The sequence below is a fragment of the Pelobates fuscus genome, chromosome 3 (assembly GCF_036172605.1).
Source record: "Pelobates fuscus isolate aPelFus1 chromosome 3, aPelFus1.pri, whole genome shotgun sequence".
NCBI lineage: Eukaryota > Metazoa > Chordata > Amphibia > Anura > Pelobatidae > Pelobates > Pelobates fuscus.
The window spans coordinates 348769-374614 of NC_086319.1; the positions used below are offsets into that span (position 1 = coordinate 348769).

At 40.9% G+C, this 25846-nt stretch overlaps 1 protein-coding gene across 5 annotated transcripts in view; it reads left to right on the forward strand.

Annotated features, from left to right (window-relative positions):
• The window catches only part of PTPRO (protein tyrosine phosphatase receptor type O), a 550218-nt gene that overhangs the window by 91592 nt on the left and 432780 nt on the right, over positions 1-25846 (forward strand). For all 5 annotated transcript variants that reach the window (XM_063446603.1, XM_063446604.1, XM_063446607.1 and 2 more), the window contains exon 7: positions 2450-2646. In XM_063446603.1, the coding sequence (XP_063302673.1) occupies positions 2450-2646 (197 nt within the window). The remainder of the gene's footprint in view (positions 1-2449; positions 2647-25846) is intronic.

The following is a 25846-nucleotide window of genomic DNA, read 5'->3' on the forward strand; positions in this document are numbered from 1 at the left end:
TTCAGAGACGAGCTTTATGTTGAATTCAGAGACAAGCTTTATGCTGAATTCAGAGACGAGCTTTATGTTGAATTCGGAGACAAGCTTTATGCTGAATTCAGAGACGAGCCTAATGCTGAATCCAGAGACAAACTGTATGCTGAATTCGGAGACAAGCTGTATGCTGAATTAGGAGACAAGCTTTATGCTGAATTCAGAGATGAGCTGTATGCTGAATTTGGAGAAGACCTGTATGCTGAATTCAGAGACGAGCTTTATGTTGAATTCAGAGACAAGCTTTATGCTGAATTCGGAGAGAAGCTGTATGCTGAATTTGGAGACGAGCCTTATGCTGAATCCAGAGACAAACTGTATACTGAATTCGGAGACAAGCTGTATGCTGAATTTGGAGACGAGCCTTATGCCGAATTTGGAGACGAGCCTTATGCTGAATTTGGAGACAAGCTGTATGCTGAATTTGGAGACAAATTGTATGCTGAATTTGGAGATGAGCTGTATGTTGAATATGGAGACGAGCTTTATGCTGAATTCAGAGAAGAGCCTTATGCTGTATCCAGAGACAAACTGTATGCTGAATTTGGAGACAAGCTGTATGCTGAATTTGTAGATGAGCTGTATCCTGAATTCAGAGATGAGCTGTATGCTGAATTCAGAGACGAGCTTTATGTTGAATTCAGAGACAAGCTTTATGCTGAATTCAGAGACGAGCTTTATGCTGAATCCAGAGACAAACTGTATGATGAATTTGGAGACAAGCTGTATGCTGAATTTGGAGATGAGCTGTATGCTGAATTCAGAGACGAGCTTTATGTTGAATTCAGAGACGAGCTTTATGCTGAATTCGGAGACGAGCTGTATGCTGAATTTGGAGACGAGCCTTATGCTGAATCCAGAGACAAACTGTATACTGAATTCGGAGACAAGCTGAATGCTGAATTTGGAGACGAGCTGAATGCTGAATTTGGAGACAAGCTGAAAGCTAATTTTGGAGACAAGTTGTATGCTGAATTTGGAGACGAGCCTTATGCTGAATCCAGAGACAAACTGTATACTGAATTCGGAGACAAGCTGAATGCTGAATTTGGAGACGAGCTGAATGCTGAATTTGGAGACAAGCTGAAAGCTAATTTTGGAGACAAGTTGTATGCTGAATTTGGAGATGAGCTGTATGCTGAATTTGGAGACAAGTTGTATGCTGAATTTGGAGACAAGTTGTATGCTGAATTCGGAGACGAGCTGTATGCCGAATTTGGAGACAAGCTGAATGCTGAATTCGGAGACGAGCTGTATGCCGAATTTGGAGACAAGCTGAATGCTGAATTTTGAGACCAACTTTATGCTGAATTTAAAGAGGAGCTGTATGTTGAATTTGGAAAAGAACTGTATGTTAAATTTGGAGAAGAGCTATGTGCTGAATTCGGAGACAAGCTGTATGCTGAATTCGGAGACATGCTGTGTGCTGTATTGGAGACAAGCTGAATGCTGATTTCGGAGACAAGCTGAATGCTGAATCCATAGGTGAACTGTATGGTGAATTCGGAGACCAGCTGAATTCTGAATTAGAAGGCGAGCTGAATGCTGAATTAGAAGGTGAGCTGTATGGTGAATTCGGAAAAGAGCTGTATGGTGAATTCAGAGAAGAGCTGAATGCTGAATTTGGAGACGAGCTGAATGCTGAATTCGGAGATGAGCTGTATGCTGAATTTGGAGGCGAACTGAATGTTGAATTTGGAGACTAGCTAAATTTGGAGAAGAGCTGTATGCTGAATTTGGAGACGAGTTGTATGCTGAATTCAGAGGCAAACTGTATGCTGAATTCGAAGGCATGCTGAATGCTGAATTTGGAGGTGAATTGTGGGCTGTTCTGGTTTTACCTGTTTTAATAAAGGCTATTTCCTATACAACTATGTGAATTTAATTCATTGAGGAGCTGCATTGGTCTGAGCGGTACATACTTGCTCCCCATCTGTGAGTGCCATCCTAACCCCCCTTTTATAATTTTAAACTGTTTTACACTGTTATTTTTCTTTTGTGTTTTTATCCCATAAGTATTACTTACCTTGATTTTCCATTAAACATGTCTGTAAGCTAGTTTATTAGAGTAATCACTAATCAAATGTCTGCACTTTATATTGCTTCAGCCTTGCTTGTATTTGCACATAGTGGTTTATCAACTAAATGGTTTTTATATGTACACAGAGTAATTTGCACTTTTTAATTTTCTTTTTTGCTACTGATATATATTTATGAATCCATTTATATATTAGTTTTACTCAGTGAGCTGGATGTGAATTAGATGTGCAGATGAACCTGCAAAGTAAATCAGTTCAAGTAGACAAAATTCTGGTTTTTATAATACTGATAACAAAACTATGAATTGTGAAATATTCATGGTTTAATTAATAACCCTCCCAAGCTTTGTATTTATTTTCACTTTAATTGCATAAAGGTCCATCTGGGACATGGTTTGAAGAGCTCACGGAGAAGCCAAAACGTGTGAGTGTAAAACTTCTGAACTCAACAGCTGCAGTTGTGTCTTGGACATCATCAAACACCAATTCTAAGGAAAGCATTGTATCGGTCATCTCGCAAACATGCAACAAACCAAAGGAAAGTCAAAGACTTGAGAAACATTATTGCAAAGAGGTAACATAATTCTCTGTTAAAAGTAATAAATAATTATGCAAATGATTCAAAATGTTCCTTTCACCTTCATCCAACCATCTTGTATGCTTTCCATTCATCCCCCGTCTTTAATACATCTTTCTTTCCTCTATTCCATCTTCCCCTGAATTACTACATGTTTTCTCCAGAGGAGTCCCAGCAAACTCCAACTAAATGATCAAAACAAAACACAAAACAAGCAACGTCAAATGCAACAAAAACACAAGATATAGGAAGCTGAACAAGGTGTCAGGGTTTGGTTGGGAACAGCGGCGTACACACAATCCATGGGGCCCCGGTGCGAAACTGATCTGTGGACCCCCCCTCCCCTCTCTTCCCCGAACCATGCCCCCCATATCCCTCCTGACACATACATACAGACACACACACACACATAAACATGCACACAGACAGACAGACACACACACACATACACATACCCCTCGACAGACACATACACACAGACAGACACACACAGACACATACATACACACACATAGAGACACAGAGACACAGACACATACAGAGACACAGACACATACAGAGAGATACACACATACATAGACACAGACACATACATACGGGGCCCCATGGATTGTGTGTACGCCACTGCATACATAGACACACACACACACACATACAGAGACACACACACATACATACAGAGACACACACAAATACATACATAGAGACACACATACAGAGAGACACAGACACAGACACACACACATACAGAGACACACACACACACACATACAAAGAGACACAGACACACACATATAGAGACACGCACATGAACATACAGAGAGACACACAAATACATACAGAGAGACACATATACATACAGACACACATACAGAGAGACACAGACACACACATACAGACACAGACACACACACATACAGAGACACACACACACATACAAAGAGACACAGACACACACATACAGAGACACACAGACACACATACAGAGAGACACAGACATACATACAGAGAGACACAGACACACATAGAGACACAGACACACACACATACAGAGACACACAGACACACACACATACAGATACACACACACACACATACAGAGACACACACACACATACATAGACACACACATACATACAGACACACACACATACAGAGACACACACACGCATACAGAGACACACACAGAAAATGTTACCTACCTTGTGACTGTCCCTGGGGTCCAGTGGGGGCTCAGTCTGATGGGAGTCAGAGTTCCCACATCCTTCCTCCCGCGTGGGCTCTGATAGCTGGGAGGAGTGACGTGCAGTCACTTCCCCCAGGAGTGATGTCATCACAGGGGGCCTGGTCACGCTATTAAAGCGCCCAGCGCTGACCAGGACCCTTGAAATCCAAATCCACCGGGTGTCCCTGACAGCATGGGCCATCCAGTTGACCCCTTAACATGCGGCCCGGCGGTTTGCCGCGCGGGCCGGGGCCGCAAAACATGGCAACTGGTACCTCCTGGAGTGCCGGGCCCAGTCGCAGCTGCGACCCCTGCGACCGCGGTATGTACGCCACTGACACAGCATGTTGTCGCTCATTTTGAAATCCATGTGATTTTAGATGTTCAAAACAACCCTTTCCTTTAAAGGGATTCTCTAGTGCCAGGGAAACAAACCCATTTTCCTGGCACTATAGAATTCTACAGTGCCCCCCTCCCTCCCTCCTGACCCCCATCCCACATTGCCTTCAGTTACTCATCTGAATACAGCTCCGCCCACGTTTCTTCCCCACGTCAGCCGGTGGGGTAGACCTAATGCACATGCACGGCAAGGGCCGCACTCGTAATAGGATTTCCCCATAGGAAAGCATTATTCAATGCATAGCGTGAGGACATCCAGCGTCGTTCGACCAAAAGTCATCTAAGCATCTGGAAGTCCCTGTAGTGGCTATCTTGTAGACAGCCACTAGAGGAGGACTTAACCCTGCAAGGTAATTATTGCAGTTTCTTAGAAACTGCAATAATATCCACTGTAGTGTTAAGTGACATGGGACTTTGCACCCAAACCACTCCAATGAACTGAAGTGGTCTGGATGCCTACAGTGTCCCTTTAACATGTTTCCATCACTTTCCCCACTACTAAAGTACGGCTTGCTGGCCTATAGTTGCCCGACTCCTCCCTACTACCTTTCTTGTGAATGGGTACAACAATCACTAATTTCTAATCTTTTGGGACTACTCCTGTTAACAGTGATTGGTTAAATAAATCTGTTAATGGTTTTGCTAGTACACCACTAAGCTCTTTTAATAACTTTGGGTGTATTCCATCAGGTCCCATTGACTTATTTGTCTTTACTATAGACAGCTGAAACAGAACCTCTTCCTCTGTAAACTCACATGTAACAAATGACTCTTCTTTTTCCTAATGGAGGTCCCTTTCCTTTATTTTCATCTGTAAATACTAAACATATATTCAACTAAATATATTCATTGAGACAGTCATCAAGGCCTTAACCCCTTAAGGACTGGCCTGTTTTTGCGATGTTGTACATTTGCGACCAGGCCTCTTTTTACACTTTTGTGGTGTTTGTGTTTAGCTGTAATTTTCCTCTCTCTCATTTACTGTTCCCATACAAATTATATATTGTTTTTTTCAGGACAAAAGGGGCTTTCGTTACATACCATTATTTATATAATCTCATGTAATTAAATTTAAAAAAAATGAAAAAATATGATGAAAAATTGAAAAAAAAACATGTTTTTTGACTTTTACATGAAAAATCTTTTACTCATCTATAAAAGCGAATGAAAAAACTGCTAAATAGATTTAAAATTTTGTCCTGAGTTTAAAAATACCCAGTGTTTACATGCTTTTTGCTATTTTTTTGCATGTTATAGGGCTATAAGTACAAGTAGGATATTGCGGTTTCAAAACATACATTTTTAAAATTTAGCAATATTGACATTGTAACACTATTATCTGTCATAAATCTCTGAATAACATCCCACATGTACATATTTTTTTTTAAAGTAGCCAACCCATGGTATTCAATATGGGGTATGTCCAGACTTTTTTAGTAGCCACTTAGTCGCAAACACTGGCCAAAGTTAGCGTTCATATTTGTTTGTGTGTGAAAAAAGTAAAAAACTAAATTGAATTTTGGCCAGTGTTTGCGACTAAGTGGTTACTAAAAAAGACTGGATATACACCATTTTCAATACCTTGGGTTGTCTTCTTTTGCAAATGGTATGCCATCATGGGGGTAATTCTCATTCCTGGGCTACCATACGCTCTCAAAGGCAACGTAACCAACCTGGCCATTTTCAATGTAAAAATATTTGACCCATATATTTGACCCTGTAACTTTCAAAAATGCTATAAAACCTGTACATGGGGGGGTACTGTTATACTCAGGAGACTTTTCTGAACACAAATATTAGTGTTTCAAAACTGAAAAACGTATCACAACAATTATATAATCAGTAAAAGTGCTGGTTGTGTGTGAAAAATGCAAAAAAAGTCACTTTCACTGACAATATCATCGCTGTGATATGTTTTACTGTTTTGAATCACTAATATTTGTGTTCAGCGAGTCTCCTGAGTAAAACAGTAGCCCCCATGTTCAGGTTTTATGGTGTCGTAGAACGTCACAGGGTAAAATACAGTGCTAGCAAATTAAATTCTCTGGACTTTCGGCCTGGGTTGGCAGGCAGGTCCCTCAAATTGCAATCAATAAAAATCAATAGAATTTAAATATACATGCATATTTATATATTTGAAGTCTACGTGTATATTTATATAATTATTTATGTAATTTTGTATATGGACATATGTATATTTCATATTATTTTTATTTATTTATATTACATAGATATATATATACAATTACAAAATACAGTTAGAATAAAATTTCATATAGATATATACATTTTTTTATTTAATTTAAATTACTTATTATTTGTATTTCATAATATATATATATATACAATATATATAGTTATTATATATATCATATATATACGTGTGTAATTTAATTATAAGTGTATTTTTATATTAATATATGTACATATTAATATAAAAATACACTTAGTATGATATTATATATATGATATATAGACATATATTATACAGATATAATATATGTCTATATATCATATATATATATATATAAATACATATATATAATTATTATTTTTTTTTATTAACTTTAACTTTATTTTTTTTATGATTTTACACTAGCAGGGAGACTGCCTGTCAGCACAGACAGTCCCCCTGCAGGCAGACACATGGACACCTATTGTGACCATGGGATCGCTGTGTTGAGCGATCACATGGCCACAGGGGTCCTAATTCGTCATGGGGAGACTGTCTGGGCTACAGGCAGTCTCCCCACACCGGGAGCACTGCCGATCGCCGCCGGGGGAACGACGGCGATCGGGTAAGTAACTAAGACCGTTAGGTCGGTTCAGGACCATCAGCGGTCGGCAATGCAAAAATGCTGATGACGGTCCTGAACCATCCTCGGTCCTTAAGGGGTTAATCCTCTTCTACATTCCTTCTTCTACATTCCTTCTTTTGTTTTTTATCTAACTAAACCTTGTTTTACTTTCCTCTTTGTAGCAGAGTAGAAGTATTAACTGCAATATCTCCGCTGGTAGACTAAATCAGCATTCAAATAAAGGGTAGCGTGACAATTCCAATCCCATTCCCCAACAACTGGACGAAACACAGCTTTGGGAGTCAACTGATTTTTAATGAGCCACAGCTGGCTTTTATACAATTCCTTATGCAAGGGGTTTCTTTAATTACTTTCCAGGGGTTTTTCCCTGGTGGACCTTGTGGAGGACAGGGAACAAGGACACATTTCCCATAGTCCTTTTCTGTACTTGGAAGATAATTGCTCAAGAATAGTGATGTCGCGAACATAAAATTTTCGGTTCGCGAGCGGCGAACGCGAACTTCCGCAAATGTTCGCGAACGGGCGAACCGGGCGAACCGCCATAGACTTCAATAGGCAGGCGAATTTTAAAACCCACAGGGACTCTTTCTGGCCACAATAGTGATGGAAAAGTTGTTTCAAGGGGACTAACACCTGGACTGTGGCATGCCGGAGGGGGATCCATGGCAAAACTCCCATGGGAAATTACATAGAAATTACATTGATGCAGAGTCTGGTTTTAATCCATAAAGGGCATAAATCACCTAACATTCCTAAATTGTTTGGAATAACGTGCTTTAAAACATCAGGTGTAGCAAAAGCCACTTCGCCACTGTGTTTTGGAGGGGGCTGCTTGCCCGCCTCTTACCCTGTGACTACGGTCCCTGGGCGATTTGGCCCTTTATGCACGGTATTTGGGCATACTGTGGGTTATTGGGCTGCCCCTGGATTATGGGCCCTCTCATCAGCCCATACGAAACTTAAACCCCATGGCGTTTGAACTGTGTTTGTGGCATCTGAGCGCTGTTTGGATATGTTGAGCGCTCAGATCCAAGCCATCTGGGGATGGGTTGAATGTGGGGGTTCTGTTTACTTTTACAGGAGTTATGTATTTTTATGTCTTTTGGTGGTTGCTGGTAACATGTGCTTAATGGAGGCTGTGTTTGTCCCTGGATATAATTAAATCAGCTTCTCCATTGTCTCCAGGATAGAGGATTCTGGGGAACTAGTTTGAGCTGGGAAAACCATGCTTCCAGAAGGTCAAATGCACATTTGTACTAACTTTTGAACCCCTGGTCCAATTCGTATGATTTTTGAGTATGTTGTTCCCCCGAATGGATTGATTGTGAATATGTATTTTTATGCGAATGTGATGTATATTTTGGGAGTTATGAATGTTGTGTAAAAACTGTATTTTCCCTACCTATGATGAATGTATTTTCCTGTGTGTACAGATAATTAGTTTACAGGTAGAGGGGAGGGCTATGTGTGGGATGTCACTATTGTGTGATTGGTTAATGTACGTTACTGTGTGTGTCCCTCCCCTTCATGGGAGCACCTAATAAAAAGGGCTGCAAGCTAGCAGCCAGAGAGTTCTATTTTTACCCTCAACTTGAGTCCTGTCTCTTATTGGGGGAATCTGCTACAAGGGATTGCTATGCTAGGCATATTCCCTTGCTATAATCACTGAGCTCTTGTAAGAGCTTGTTCCTGCTTCGTTCTGAAGGGAGATAGCTGCAGCCTGCGGTGCTTATGGTGTCTGGTGGAGTGCTTGGAGTCCTCTGGAAGCGCTAGGAGCATCTTTCAACGGAGGTACCCAGTCGGGGTGCCAGTGGATCCGTTACATCAGGTATGATGTTGTATCGATCAGGTAGTGTAAGGGTTACGCCCGCTTCACAGTGACAGACCAAACTCCCCGTTTAACGCACCGCAAACAACCGCAAAGTCCATTTGCACAAACGCAAACTCCCCATTTGCACAAGGTTGGATACCAAGCTAGCCATGTCCCGTTCCTTGTCCTCACTGATGTCATTGAAGGTCTCTTCCTCCACCCAGCCACGTACAACACCAAGGGTCCCCGAAAGGTGACAACAAGCCCCCTGGGACGCCTGCTGTGTTTGGTCTTCCACCTCCTCAAAGCCACCTTCCTCCTCTGACTCCTCTTCTTCAGACTCTTCTCTCTTTGCATTGCCTCTCTCTGCGTTATTATAAGTTGTGTTAAGTAGTACTATTCCTATCAGTTTAATCCCTGTTATGTCCCCTATCAGAAGACAACCCTGGAGAAGGTCCCGGCGGGACTTCACCAACTAATGATAAAGAAGAAGCTACAGGTTCCAGCCCTGACAGAGACTGGCGGACAGCGCCAGAAACACAGTTGGTCCCTTCTACCTCTGCTCATTCTCCTTCTTCCCCCTAATCTGGATTGAATCTTGAAAGTCCCAGCTTTGTCCCTCATTCACCAGTTAGGGACTCAAACTCCGAGGATACGAGGATCTGGACCTCTGTCTACCAGATCCCTTCCCAATGGTGTGGGCGAAAGACCCTGTAATGAAGAAATTAGTGGACAACCACCAAGCAACCTAGGTAGAGGCAGAAGAAATCGGAGGGCCCCGAGATTCTTGACCTATGACAACATTGGGTAACCCACATATTCTCAGAACACGTGCACTAAGTTAATCAATGTATTGCATACTTTGACTGAAATATTGAGTGATAGAATTTCCCTGTATTAGATTGTATTGTACCATCTTGTTAAACGGTTATAAACCAGATGGACTGCTCTTGCCAGTGGAAGGCAAGGATTCTACAGAGGGGAGGATGTAACAGACTGCTATATTTTACTGTTTTTACTTTAAGTTTTGAGATATTGAACTTTGCCCTTTGCCCTGTCTTGTGAGGAGGAGGGGCTAGGATGGCAGGAAGAAGAGGACAGGGGAGAAGCCATGTTCTCTGAGTCTGCCATAAACAAAGTGTGTTCCTACCTGTTTCAATGGTCGATTGCTGCTGGGACAGTGAGATAATAACAGGGGAAGGCTAATGCACTGCAACTACAAGAAGTTGGAGATGGTCTACTGCTCTGCAAGGAGAATTAGAAGACTGTCATTTTATGTTCAACTCCCTGCAGATTCTGGAACTTCCTGCAGGAGTGTGAATGAGGAGAATTAGAAGGCTGTTATTTAATGTCCAGCTCCCTGCAGATTCTGGGACTTCCTGCAGGAGTGTGAATGAGGAGAATTAGAAGGCTGTTATTTAATGTCCAGCTCCCTGCAGATTGTGGGACTTCCTGCAGGAGTGTGAATGAGGAGAATTAGAAGGCTGTTATTTAATGTCCAGCTCCCTGCAGATTCTGGAACTCTCTGCAGGAGTGTGAATGAGGAGAATTAGAAGGCTGTTATTTAATGTCCAGCTCCCTGCAGATTCTGGGACTGTCTGCAGGAGTGTGAATGAGGAGAATTGGAAGGCTGTTATTTAATGTTCAGCTCCCTGCAGATTCTGGGACTGTCTGCAGGAGTGTGAATGAGGAGAATTGGAAGGCTGTTATTTACTGTTCAGCTCCCTGCAGATTCTAGTACTGTCTGCAGGAGTGTGAATGAGGAGAATTAGAAGGCTGTGATTTAATGTCCAGCTCCCTGCAGATTCTGTGACTTTCTGCAGGAGTGTGAATGAGGAGAATTAGAAGGCTGTTATTTAATGTCCAGCTCCCTGCAGATTCTGGGACTGTCTGCAGGAGTGTGAATGAGGAGAATTAGAAGGCTGTTATTTAATGTCCAGCTCCCTGCAGATTCTGGGACTGTCTGCAGGAGTGTGAATGAGGAGAATTAGAAGGCTGTTATTTAATGTCCAGCTCCCTGCAGATTCTGGGACTGTCTGCAGGAGTGTGAATGAGGAGAATTAGAAGGCTGTTATTTAATGTCCATCTCCCTGCAGATTCTGGGACTCTCTGCAGGAGTGTGAATGAGGAGAATTAGAAGGCTTGTATTTAATGTCCAGCTCCCTGCAGATTCTGGGACTGTCTGCAGGAGTGTGAATGAGGAGAATTAGAAGGCTGTTATTTAATGTCCAGCTCCCTGCAGATTCTGGGACTCTCTGCAGGAGTGTGAATGAGGAGAATTAGAAGACTGTTATTTAAGGTCCAGCTCCCTGCAGATTGTGGGACTTTCTGCAGGAGTGTGAATGAGGAGAATTAGAAGACTGTTATTTAATGTCCAGCTCCCTGCAGATTCTGGGACTTTCTGCAGGAGTGTGAATGAGGAGAATTAGAAGGCTGTTATTTAAGGTCCAGCTCCCTGCAGATTCTGGGACTTTCTGCAGGAGTGTGAATGAGGAGAATTAGAAGGCTGTTATTTAAGGTCCAGCTCCCTGCAGATTCTGGGACTTTCTGCAGGAGTGTGAATGAGGAGAATTAGAAGGCTGTTATTTAAAATCCATCTCCCTGCAGATTCTGGGACTTCCTGCAGGAGTGTGAATGAGGAGAATTAGAAGGCTGTTATTTAATGTCCAGCTCCCTGCAGATTCTGGGACTCTCTACAGGAGTGTGAATGAGGAGAATTAGAAGGCTGTTATTTAATGTCCAGCTCCCTGCAGATTCTGGGACTTTCTGCAGGAGTGTGAATGAGGAGAATTAGAAGACTGTTATTTAATGTCCAGCTCCCTGCAGATTCTGGGACTGTCTGCAGGAGTGTGAATGAGGAGAATTAGAAGACTGTTATTTAAGGTCCAGCTCCCGGCAGATTCTGGGACTGTCTGCAGGAGTGTGAATGAGGAGAATTAGAAGGCTGTTATTTAATGTCCAGCTCCCTGCAGATTCTGTGACTGTCTGCAGGAGTGTGAATGAGGAGAATTAGAAGGCTGTTATTTAATGTCCATCTCCCTGCAGATTCTGGGACTTCCTGCAGGAGTGTGAATGAGGAGAATTAGAAGGCTGTTATTTAATGTCCAGCTCCCTGCAGATTCTGGGACTGTCTGCAGGAGTTTGAATGAGGAGAATTAGAAGGCTGTTATTTAATGTCCAGCTCCCTGCAGATTCTGGGACTGTCTGCAGGAGTGTGAATGAGGAGAATTAGAAGGCTGTTATTTAATGTTCAGCTCCCGGCAGATTCTAGTACTGTCTGCAGGAGTGTGAATGAGGAGAATTAGAAGGCTGTCATTTAATGTCCAGCTCCCTGCAGATTCTGGGACTGTCTGCAGGAGTGTGAATGAGGAGAATTAGAAGGCTGTTATTTAATGTCCAGCTCCCTGCAGATTCTGGAACTCTCTGCAGGAGTGTGAATGAGGAGAATTAGAAGGCTGTTATTTAATGTCCAGCTCCCTGCAGATTCTGTGACTGTCTGCAGGAGTGTGAATGAGGAGAATTAGAAGGCTGTTATTTAATGTCCATCTCCCTGCAGATTCTGGGACTTCCTGCAGGAGTGTGAATGAGGAGAATTAGAAGGCTGTTATTTAATGTCCAGCTCCCTGCAGATTCTGGGACTGTCTGCAGGAGTTTGAATGAGGAGAATTAGAAGGCTGTTATTTAATGTCCAGCTCCCTGCAGATTCTGGGACTGTCTGCAGGAGTGTGAATGAGGAGAATTAGAAGGCTGTTATTTAATGTTCAGCTCCCGGCAGATTCTAGTACTGTCTGCAGGAGTGTGAATGAGGAGAATTAGAAGGCTGTCATTTAATGTCCAGCTCCCTGCAGATTCTGGGACTGTCTGCAGGAGTGTGAATGAGGAGAATTAGAAGGCTGTTATTTAATGTCCAGCTCCCTGCAGATTCTGGGACTCTCTGCAGGAGTGTGAATGAGGAGAATTAGAAGGCTGTTATTTAATGTTCAGCTCCCTGCAGATTCTGGGACTTCCTGCAGGAGTGTGAATAAGGAGAATTAGAAGGCTGTTATTTAATGTCCAGCTCCCTGCAGATTCTGGGACTTTCTGCAGGAGTGTGAATGAGGAGAATTAGAAGACTGTTATTTAATGTCCAGCTCCCGGCAGATTCTGGGACTGTCTGCAGGAGTGTGAATGAGGAGAATTAGAAGGCTGTTATTTAATGTCCAGCTCCCTGCAGATTCTGGGACTCTCTGCAGGAGTGTGAATGAGGAGAATTAGAAGGCTGTTATTTAATGTCCAGCTCCCTGCAGATTCTGGGACTTTCTGCAGGAGTGTGAATGAGGAGAATTAGAAGACTGTTATTTAATGTCCAGCTCCCTGCAGATTCTGGGACTGTCTGCAGGAGTGTGAATGAGGAGAATTAGAAGGCTGTTATTTAATGTCCAGCTCCCTGCAGATTCTGGGACTGTCTGCAGGAGTGTGAATGAGGAGAATTAGAAGGCTGTTATTTAATGTCCAGCTCCCTGCAGATTCTGGGACTCTCTGCAGGAGTGTGAATGAGGAGAATTAGAAGGCTGTTATTTAATGTCCAGCTCCCTGCAGATTCTGGGACTGTCTGCAGGAGTGTGAATGAGGAGAATTAGAAGGCTGTTATTTAATGTTCAGCTCCCTGCAGATTCTGGGACTTCCTGCAGGAGTGTGAATGAGGAGAATTAGAAGGCTGTTATTTAATGTCCAGCTCCCTGCAGATTCTGGGACTTTCTGCAGGAGTGTGAATGAGGAGAATTAGAAGACTGTTATTTAATGTCCAGCTCCCGGCAGATTCTGGGACTGTCTGCAGGAGTGTGAATGAGGAGAATTAGAAGGCTGTTATTTAATGTCCAGCTCCCTGCAGATTCTGTGACTGTCTGCAGGAGTGTGAATGAGGAGAATTAGAAGGCTGTTATTTAATGTCCATCTCCCTGCAGATTCTGGGACTTCCTGCAGGAGTGTGAATGAGGAGAATTAGAAGGCTGTTATTTAATGTCCAGCTCCCTGCAGATTCTGGGACTGTCTGCAGGAGTGTGAATGAGGAGAATTAGAAGGCTGTTATTTAATGTCCAGCTCCCTGCAGATTCTGGGACTGTCTGCAGGAGTGTGAATGAGGAGAATTAGAAGGCTGTTATTTAATGTTCAGCTCCCGGCAGATTCTAGTACTGTCTGCAGGAGTGTGAATGAGGAGAATTAGAAGGCTGTCATTTAATGTCCAGCTCCCTGCAGATTCTGGGACTGTCTGCAGGAGTGTGAATGAGGAGAATTAGAAGGCTGTTATTTAATGTCCAGCTCCCTGCAGATTCTGGGACTCTCTGCAGGAGTGTGAATGAGGAGAATTAGAAGGCTGTTATTTAATGTTCAGCTCCCTGCAGATTCTGGGACTTCCTGCAGGAGTGTGAATGAGGAGAATTAGAAGGCTGTTATTTAATGTCCAGCTCCCTGCAGATTCTGGGACTTTCTGCAGGAGTGTGAATGAGGAGAATTAGAAGACTGTTATTTAATGTCCAGCTCCCGGCAGATTCTGGGACTGTCTGCAGGAGTGTGAATGAGGAGAATTAGAAGGCTGTTATTTAATGTCCAGCTCCCTGCAGATTCTGGGACTCTCTGCAGGAGTGTGAATGAGGAGAATTAGAAGGCTGTTATTTAATGTTCAGCTCCCTGCAGATTCTGGAACTTCCTGCAGAAGTGTGAATGAGGAGAATTAGAAGGCTGTTATTTAATGTCCATCTCCCTGCTGATTCTGGGACTGTCTGCAGGAGTGTGAATGAGGAGAATTAGAAGGCTGTTATTTAATGTCCAGCTCCCTGCAGATTCTGGGACTGTCTGCAGGAGTGTGAATGAGGAGAATTAGAAGGCTGTTATTTAATGTTCAGCTCCCTGCAGATTCTGGGACTGTCTGCAGGAGTGTGAATGAGGAGAATTAGAAGACTGTTATTTAATGTCCAGCTCCCTGCAGATTCTGTGACTTCCTGCAGGAGTGTGAATGAGGGGAATTAGAAGGCTGTTATTTAATGTCCAGCTCCCTGCAGATTCTGTGACTTCCTGCAGGAGTGTGAATGAGGAGAATTAGAAGGTTGTTATTTAATGTTCAGCTCCCTGCAGATTCTGGGACTCTCTGCAGGAGTGTGAATGAGGAGAATTAGAAGGCTGTTATTTAATGTCCAGCTCCCTGCAGATTCTGGGACTGTCTGCAGGAGTGTGAATGAGGAGAATTAGAAGGCTGTTATTTAATGTCCAGCTCCCTGCAGATTCTGGGACTGTCTGCAGGAGTGTGAATGAGGAGAATTAGAAGGCTGTTATTTAATGTCCAGCTCCCTGCAGATTCTGGGACTGTCTGCAGGAGTGTGAATGAGGAGAATTAGAAGGCTGTTATTTAATGTTCAGCTCCCGGCAGATTCTAGTACTGTCTGCAGGAGTGTGAATGAGGAGAATTAGAAGGCTGTCATTTAATGTCCAGCTCCCTGCAGATTCTGGGACTGTCTGCAGGAGTGTGAATGAGGAGAATTAGAAGGCTGTTATTTAATGTCCAGCTCCCTGCAGATTCTGGGACTCTCTGCAGGAGTGTGAATGAGGAGAATTAGAAGGCTGTTATTTAATGTTCAGCTCCCTGCAGATTCTGGGACTTCCTGCAGGAGTGTGAATGAGGAGAATTAGAAGGCTGTTATTTAATGTCCAGCTCCCTGCAGATTCTGGGACTTTCTGCAGGAGTGTGAATGAGGAGAATTAGAAGACTGTTATTTAATGTCCAGCTCCCGGCAGATTCTGGGACTGTCTGCAGGAGTGTGAATGAGGAGAATTAGAAGGCTGTTATTTAATGTCCAGCTCCCTGCAGATTCTGGGACTCTCTGCAGGAGTGTGAATGAGGAGAATTCGAAGGCTGTTATTTAATGTTCAGCTCCCTGCAGATTCTGGAACTTCCTGCAGAAGTGTGAATGAGGAGAATTAGAAGGCTGTTATTTAATGTCCATCTCCCTGCAGATTCTGGGACTGTCTGCAGGAGTGTGAATGAGGAGAATTAGAAGGCTGTTATTTAATGTCCAGCTCCCTGCAGATTCTGGGACTGTCTGCAGGAGTGTGAATGAGGAGAATTAGAAGGCTGTTATTTAATGTTCAGCTCCCTGCAGATTCTGGGACTGTCTGCAGGAGTGTGAATGAGGAGAATTAGAAGACTGTTATTTAATGTCCAGCTCCCTGCAGATTCTGTGACTTCCTGCAGGAGTGTGAATGAGGGGAATTAGAAGGCTGTTATTTAATGTCCAGCTCCCTGCAGATTCTGTGACTTCCTGCAGGAGTGTGAATGAGGAGAATTAGAAGGTTGTTATTTAATGTTCAGCTCCCTGCAGATTCTGGGACTCTCTGCAGGAGTGTGAATGAGGAGAATTAGAAGGCTGTTATTTAATGTCCAGCTCCCTGCAGATTCTGGGACTGTCTGCAGGAGTGTGAATGAGGAGAATTAGAAGGCTGTTATTTAATGTCCAGCTCCCTGCAGATTCTGGGACTCTCTGCAGGAGTGTGAATGAGGAGAATTAGAAGACTGTTATTTAAGGTCCAGCTCCCTGCAGATTCTGGGACTGTCTGCAGGAGTGTGAATGAGGAGAATTAGAAGGCTGTTATTTAATGTTCAGCTCCCTGCAGATTCTGGGACTGTCTGCAGGAGTGTGAATGAGGAGAATTAGAAGGCTGTTATTTAATGTCCAGCTCCCTGCAGATTCTGGGACTGTCTGCAGGAGTGTGAATGAGGAGAATTAGAAGGCTGTTATTTAATGTCCAGCTCCCTGCAGATTCTGGGACTGTCTGCAGGAGTGTGAATGAGGAGAATTAGAAGACTGTTATTTAATGTCCAGCTCCCTGCAGTAAAATATCGCTAGGATACCAGTAGATAGTCGGGAATACTTGATTACGTTGTTAGGTGGAGGTAGGTGCGTCTGGTGGTGATCGTTCAGTATATGAAAATACAAGAGAGGTAGAGGCGACCAATGGTGCAATATGTAAAATTCAAGGTGCAATGAATAACAAAAGAGAACTCACATTCGGGAGAGCTATGGCCAGCTCTGGTGTGAATCACGTACAGCGGTATAATCCCCGCTTATGGGATATGTAGGGAGGGGGTCTCCGTCAACACCGTCTGGTAGTCCAGAACTTAGGAAAGAAAATAGAAAGCAACAATAGTGCTCTCAATTGTGATGGGGTTCAGTGTGCAGTTAATAAAGATAGATAAAGAACTCACATTTGAGGGAGCTATGGCCAGCTCTGGTGTGGATAGCATACAGCGGTATAATCCCCGCTTATGGCATATGTAGCGGCAGTACGTCCGTTCAGCACCGTCTGGTAATCCAAAAGTTCCAAGAGAAAAGGATAAAAAGCAGCAATAGTGCTCTCAATTGTGATGGGATAAGAGAGTAAAATAGAAGGTAAAATAATCCTCACAAAGATATAGCAGAGGTACTGCTCTATAAATTGGCATTGGTGGTATGATCCCCACCTAGGATTTCTTGGAGTACTGGAACAGTAAAATTGCCAGTGGAAGTAAAAGTTACCGGAAACAATTAAAATGCCAGGAAAAAGTAATCAAGTTTAAAGTGCATAGAGAGTGCAATAAAAAGAGGATTGGTACGGTAAGGTAGCCAAAGAACTTTTATTGATCTAAAATACACAGTAAAATACAAGAGTAAATAACCATAAACGCGTTTCACCATAAGTGGCTTCTTCAGAATGGAATAAAAATAATAACCTGTCAGGGGATGTTTAAATAGGGCTGAGGTAATTAGGAAATTGCGCCAAAAATGTGATTGGCCAATCAGAAAAAGTTTCAGAAGTAACAGGTAAAAGTACATATTAAAAGGTTAAGAATTGGAGATATATCTATTAGGAGTACATATACATTGATTTGGTGTAAAAACGAGGGTTATAACAGCAATTAAATGCTTAGTTTAAATTGGTCATGTGACGCGGATGTCCCGGTGAGCAGGGCATTATGGGGATTGTAGTAGAGTTTGTAAGGTTGCGCCCGGCATAGTGGTATAGAGAGGCGTGGTGTGGGAAGTGGGAGTGACTGATCGCATCATGCGATCAGTCAGAGGCCGTCGGCCATGATGTGGCTGGCGGAATGGACCGGGAAGGGAGGGGGGAGAGCGCCAACCACGCACTGGGCATGCGTGGTTGGAGGGAAATGTAAATAAACATAGGTGCCGAACCTCTATGATGAGGATATCGGCAAAGAGAGTGACAGGGGGCGGGGCCGCAGGGGGAGTGGGGGAGAAGGGAATAGGAGAGGGATACAAATAATAGAAGAAAATACAAATAAAATAAAATAAATTAAAAAGAAAAAGGGGGATAATAATGATATAAGTGAATACAAAGACGTATGGATAGAAATAAAGGATCATAGAAAAGAAATGCATAAGACATATGTGACGAGACCAATCTCGCCACTGTGTTTTGGAGGAGCCTGGTTGCCCGCCTGCTGCCTTTAGACTATGACCCCATGTTGAAACGCTTGATTTTCCCCTGCAAAGACATGAAAGCTGGGTCATTCGGTGCTTGCCCTGTTTGAGCGCTGATACCCCAGATAGCTATGCCATGGAGCCCATTCGTATAATGAAAGACTTTGGCTCCATGGCAATTGAACTGTATGTGTGTGGTCTGAGCGCCATTCAGTAATAATGTGTGCTCAGACCTAAGCTATCTGGGGATATGTTGCATGTCTGTATTTTATGTAATAAATGTAACCTTGTGTATTTTATTGTATTTTACTGTCTTTTTACTGCCATGTGCTTAATGGAGTTTTACCTCTGTCCTTGGAGATAATTGGATTACTCCATCTCCATCTACAATTATCTCCAGGATAGAAGACTCTGTGGAACTGGTTTTGGGCAGAAAAGCCATGCTTCATTTGGCCACAAAGGACTACGATCTATCTTTTGAACCACTATTTCTCTGTCTGTGATAATTACATTACCCATTGTGTAAGGTAATTGTATCACAGGCAGAGGTGAGGATTTTGTGTGGGAGTGTCTGAGTGTATTGTACGTGTTTATTGGTTGTTTTCCAAAACCCTGTGAGTGGTACTAATGTGTATATAAGAACAATAAACCCACAGCTCTGTCTGTTCACTGCTTGACCCTCAACACGGAGCTTTGTCTCGTTCTTGGGGGGATTTACTGTATGCTGTTAGAGACTGATTGCCAGCAGTGTAAGCCGCTTGGGTGATTTTCCTGTTCAGTTGCTAGCAGCTATTCGTGAGGTTCCAGTTTGGGAGTTTGGAGTGTTACTTGGTATCCTGTTCGGGAGTTTGGGGTTCTGCAGTAGCTGTGCCTGTGTCTCTGGAAGGGGAAGATCTACTAAACGGCGGTTTAACCCTTTTATGCCTGGGGGTGCCGTTACAACATATATAACAAATCAATATAGGGTATAATGGTACAAAGGTAGGTAGTACAATTCCAAACATAATGGATAAGAATAGGCGGTACATAATAGTAAGGGTTGCTGGTATAACAAACGTAAGATATAAGAATATATAAAATTAAATAAAATTAAACAGATCAAAATCAACATTTAAGCCAGATGGGGTGAGAGTCTTTAAATTAAAAACCCATTCCATCTCAGCTTTACCAAGAATATTCTTAATATTACCACCTCTCCATGGTATTACACATTTTTTTTATGCCAATTCATTTAAGGAGTTTTGTGTCGTTTTTATGTGTACAGAAGTATTTTGAGACTGAGTGATTGAGGTAACCTTTTTTAATATTTCTACAGTGCTCACTCAGTCTCACTTTAAGGTTTCTAGTGGTCATACCTACATACTGGAGACCGCAAGGGCACTCCAGCAAGTAGATGACATTTTTGGTGTCACAGCTGATGAAATCTTTGATTTTATAGGTCTTGTTGGTAATGTTGGATTTAAAACTAGCGGTTTTGGAGGGGACAGAGGGGTCTGTGTTTTTGCATACGATACATCTTTTACATTTGTAAAAGCCACTGGCATTGGGCATAAAAGAGTTAATAGCAGGTTTTTTTTTTTAGTAAAATTAGTGGTTAAAATGGATTTGAAATTGGGTGCACCTCTAAAAACAACATTAGGTTTGTCTGGTATGATATCTTTCAGTATTTCATCTTTTAAGAGGTGCCAGTGTTTATTGATGACTTTTTTGATATGGCCACTTTTATTGTTAAAATTGAAAATGATGGGAAGAGGCATAGAATTAGTGGTAGGTTGGGTTTTGTAGGTTAGGAGGTCTGCTCTATCTTTGTTAGTGATGGTGTTTATGGTGGTGTTGAGACGGGTTAGAGAGTAATTTTTCTCAATGAGTTTGTTTTTTAAAAGATTGGCTTGTGTGTTAAAATCTGCTATGTGTGAGCAGTTTCTTCGTAGAAATTGGCTTTGAGGGGCGCTTTCTAACCAGGGTTTGTAATGACAACTTGATCTTTCAATTGCTGTGTTGACACAGACTTTTTTAAGAAATGTTTTAGTGTGAATGGTGTTGTATGTAATGAAAATGTTGAGGTCTAAATAATTGATAGATTCTTTACTTGTTTCGTGGGTCAGGGTGATGCCTCTATTGTTAATGTTAAGGTGGTGGATAAAAGAGTTAAAAATAGTTTCTTTGTCCCAAATAAAAAAATTAATCGTCAATATATCTAATATATGTTACAAGGTTCGTACACCAAGCGTTCCTTCCCCATATGGCCGTGGATTCCCAGTCGGCCATAAAAAGGTTGTCGTAGCTTGGGGTGAACCTTGTACCCATAGCAGTGCCTTGTTTTTGTAGGTAAAAAGAGTCGAAAAACCAAAAATAGTTGTTATTTAAAATGATATTTATACCTTCTAAGATAAAATCGATTTGGGTGGGGGGATTCTGTTTTCTTTAGATAAAGTGTCTCTAATCGCCTGGCATCCTATATGGTGGGGTATAATGGTGTACAGAGATTGTACATCACATGTGGCTAAAATATAGTTGGTTTGCCATTTAAAATTGTCTAAAAAAACGTAGTAGTGACATAGAGTCTTTTAGGTAGGATTTAACGGAAGGTTGGAGGAGTATGTCAATGTATTCTGACAGATTGCATAGAAGGGAGTTGATACCTGACACGATGGGTCTGCCTGGAGGATTATTAATGTTTTTGTGTATTTTAGGTAGAAAGTATATAACTGGAATTTTAGGGTATTTGATATTAAGATAGTTAAATTCGTGTTTTGTTAGGATGCCAGAGTCTAGGCATTTTTTTTAAAAAAATAGATAAGGTAGTTTTGATAGTACGGGTGGGGTCATTGGGTAGTTTGTCATATGTTTCAGTATTGTGTAGTTGTCTATGTTCTTCATCAATATACATATTGCTAGATAGGATGACAATGTCAAACTAGAAAAGCTACAATTTCTGGGGAAATTGTGTGAAGTGTTCTTGCCTCCACCAGTAGTCTACAACTGGAGTGGGCGGAGTAACTGTTATTATTTATTTATATAGCACATTTAATTGCAACGTTGTTGCCCAAAGTGCTTCATAGTTACATTAAAACATACATTTATAAAAAACATTAGCAGGTGTACAAAATGCCCTGTCTATGACATCACTTGCTGCTGCAGCCTGGCACAGGTCAGAGTATTTTTGCGGTTGCCATCTTCAAACGGCCGTATTTTAAATACTATAAATCCTACAGTGAATAGCTTTATATTGTGAGAGTCACAAGACCCAGACCTACATTTTGATGTATAGTATGTCTCTGAGATATTAACAATGAAGGCACAGTCGCAGTTTAGAAATTGCCCTTCAAATGTGAGCTTTGCAGAGTGGAGTTTCAATGAATGTCAATGGACTGCGTGAGTTGCAAACAAATGGTCATATTGTGAAAACTATAAGGACTATGGCTTAGCTGTGGACATTTCTAGTGGCAGCAGGGATAGCTGAACGTTTTGATATAAGATTTGCTTAGGTGGGCTTGAAAATGAGGGAGTGGTGGCAGTTTAGAAATCATGTCCTGATTTTTCAGCTTTTGCCAGCTCCCACTCTAGCTTTGCCATTCATTCCTATGGGACAAATTTCGCCACAAGAACGACGATATTCCGAGAACCATTCGGCGAAACGTTCCACAAAGTAATAGCAATCCGATCGGGAACAATCTGCACGTTTTGGGAGATTTTTGTCTATGTAGTGTAAAAACTGTGGGAGGAGTTAGGGTGGCAAATTTGGCTATAATAATATATATGTGAGATAACATTAAGTGGTCTTGCTATGCAAGAACACTTTTTTTTAATTTTAATTTTTTTATTTTTCAAAAAAATGTATCACAATAGACAATACAGGACAGTACAGGACTTAATAAAAAAATAAAAATAGACAATAAAACAATAAAACAATAGATACGTTTCGACAGTACTAGCCCTCTAAGATACTGAATCTTTTAGTTTATTACCCTTAATTATCCTCTTAATTATAAATTGGACGACATACCAAATTTAGTATCTTTACTTCAACTTGAGAGAACCTTAAATAACTATTTACTGTCTATGATAAATGATAAACCATGTAAGCTTAAAAACAAAACGAACATAAAGTCACACTGTGCCGAGATCTATATATATCCTGATAAATAATACCTTACTATAGGGCTTGATATTTTCCCCTTTACTTTTTCCCTTTCTTCTACTTTCTCTTTTTTTTTTTCTTTTAAAAAAAAAAATGTACATTATTAATAGCCAAGAAAACGGCTTTATATAGAGATACAAAATATATAAACATTACAGCCCCAAGACGTATCAACAATGTTAGCTCTGTAAGATGAAAAATTATTAAAAAAAAATTCTGATCTGTCTATATTCATAAGTCACAGAAAGTTTATCATCTTTTATTCTTCTCAAAAGAATGTTTTGTTTTTGTTTTTTTATTGTTCGCTACGTAGTTTTTTAACAGTAGTGTCCAATACTCATACTGTGCTAAAATCAAATAATGGATACCACTATTTTCCTTATGTAGGGCTTAACTTTTTTACCCATTCCTCCCATTGTTCTATTCTAGGATTAGTATAATTGTCTTGTCTCATGATTCCAATCTCCATTTTGCAATGGTTCAGGACCTGAAATTTTATCATTTCCCAAATGGGGGAATCAGATAATTTCCAATATCTCGCCAATGTTGCTTTGGTCTCCGTTAGAATGTGGATCACTATATCTTTTTTGCTTCTTGAAATTCTAGGCCAGCCTAGATGTAATACAAAGGACTTACAGGTAAAGTCAAGATCTACTTTTATCACCTCTTGACAAAATGTTGCTACTTTGTTCCATAGTTGCCTTAGGTTTGGGCATGACCACCAGATGTGGACATAGTCTGCTCTAGATGAGCCACATCTCCAACACTTATATTGAGAGGATGGGTACATTTTTGCCAGTTTAGTGGGGACATAATGCCATCTATTAATGATCTTATAATGACTTTCAGATGAATTTAAACAATGAATAGCCTTAGTTACGGCATTATTTGCATTTATCCACTCATTTCTTGTAATAGTAACCTGTAGGTCTTTTTCCCAAGATACAAGGGCTGGAAATGTTGGGCTCGATTTATATAATTTATATAGTTTAGCACAATGTGATACTAAATTTTTATTACTTTTAGAGTTAATTAAATTCATGAATGTATGTAATCCTTCAGATGACTCTATGGCCCTATGTTTATGTAGAAAATGTTTTATCCTTAAATATGTAAATTTCTCTCTATAGGGAAGGGAAAATAACTGCCTAATGTCCTCAAAGGACATAATTTGATTCTGTTGCATTATTTGATCTATATTATTAATACCATTAGCCGTCCAGTTTTTTATATTTAAATCTTCTATATTGACTGTCAAAATGCTGAAGGGTATATCCGTGATAATTTTATCCAGTATCTTAAGTCTCTTTTTCCAGTTTTTCCACTGCCATAATAAATTATCCGTAATTAGGCCTATGTTTGTATTATTTCTCTTTTGTAGACTCCAAAATATAGCTAATAAGTCTGGAGATCCCAGTCTTGTGGCTTCTATTTTTGCCCAAGCTTCCTCTGCGGAGCTCTCTTTTAGTGATATAATTAAATGAGCCAACGCGCATGTCTCATATATCTCTAAAATATCTGGGACCCCCAACCCACCTTTTTTGGAGCTCATATTTAGTATTTTTTTATTCACCCTCGGTTTTTTTTTCAGCCATATAAACTTCTCAAAAGCTGTCTGTATCATTGTAAGCCATGGTTTTGGGATTTTAAGAGGTATCATGCGGAATATATAGCTCCATTTGGGCATTAAATATGATTTTACAACATTTATTCTCCCAATCCATGATATCTCTGCAGTTCTTAAGTCTTTAAGTTGTTTATTTATTTGTTTCATCATAGGGAGAATATTGTTCTCTATGATTTTACTTGGGTTACTTGTAATTTTGATACCTAAATATTGCAAATGTTTCTTAGCCCAAGCGAAGTCATATTTATCCCCAATCTTCCCTCTATCTTCCTTACTTAGATTTTTTGCTAATATAGTTGTTTTATCTACATTCAGCTTGAGATTGGAATAATTTCCAAATTCAGTTATAACTTTCATCAATTCATCCAATGATGGTACAGGATCTGTAATGGAGATTAGGACATCGTCCGCATATAGTGATAATTTATAATCTTCCTGACCGATTCTAACACCTTTAATCGTTAAGTTTTCCCTAATTTCACAGGCTAGAGGTTCGATATATAACAAGTAGAGCAGCGGCGAGAGAGGGCACCCCTGTCTCGTCCCGTTGCTTATTTTAAACCAGTCGGATGTTATACCTCTCCCTATAGTTCTAGCCCTTGGGAAAGAATATAAAGCCATTACAGCGTCCATTAGCCATCCACCAAAACCAAAAGCCCTCATAGCTGCTATCAGGAAGTCCCACCTGACCCTATCAAAGGCCTTCTCTGCATCCAATGATAGGGCCAGAAATGGGACTCCCGAATCATTAGTGCTATCTAGGATATCAATTATTTTTCTCACACTATTACTGGATAGTCTACCTTTTATGAAACCGACCTGATCTTTATGAATTATAAAAGGTAAGACGGTTTGCAACCTGTTCGCTATAATGCTAGTATATATCTTTATATCCGAATTTAGCAGGGAAATAGGCCTATAGCTTCTTACTTGATCTGGTGGTTTTTCTGGCTTATGTATAGGGATAATGTTTGCGTATAACATTTCCTCCGGGATGACCTTTTCCTCCACAATTTTATTAAATACATTTTTCAAATGGAGCGCCAATTCTTCCTTAAATTGCTTATAAAATATGTTAGGATAGCCATCCGGGCCTGGAGTTTTATTCTTTTTTAACGTATCTATTGCCTCCTTAATCTCTAATTCAGTGAAAGGTTTGTTGATACTATTAACCTGTTCTGCTGATAGCTGTTTCATCTTTTTATTTTTGAAATATGTTTCTGGATTGTTGGGTTGGTTAGGCAAGTTATATAGCTCTTGATAAAAAGAGTTAAATGCTTTACCAACTTTTTCAGGGGTTAGTTGTGGCCCTTCCTCAGTTGTAATTTTCTGTATCCTCGTGGCCATTCTAAATCCTTTAACTTTATTTGTAAGCATTTTATTTGCCCGGTTGCCTCTGTAATACCATTTTATTCTTAAGCGTTCCAATTTTTTGGCGGTTTGCTGCCATAGAATTTCATTAATATTTTCTTTAATTTTATCTATATTCTCACTCATTTGTTTGGAGGGGTTATCTTTATTAAGCCTTGTTAGAGCATTTAGCGAAATATATAGGTCTGTCAAGGAGGAACTTCTACTCTTATTTCTTATTGAACCCATTTTAATAAAGTGCCCTCTCAGGACTGCCTTATAGGTGCACCAAACTACTACATCTGATGTACCTTTGTTTTGGTTATCTTCAAAGAAACATTTAGTTAATTCTTTCACTTTCTCTATTTCTTGAG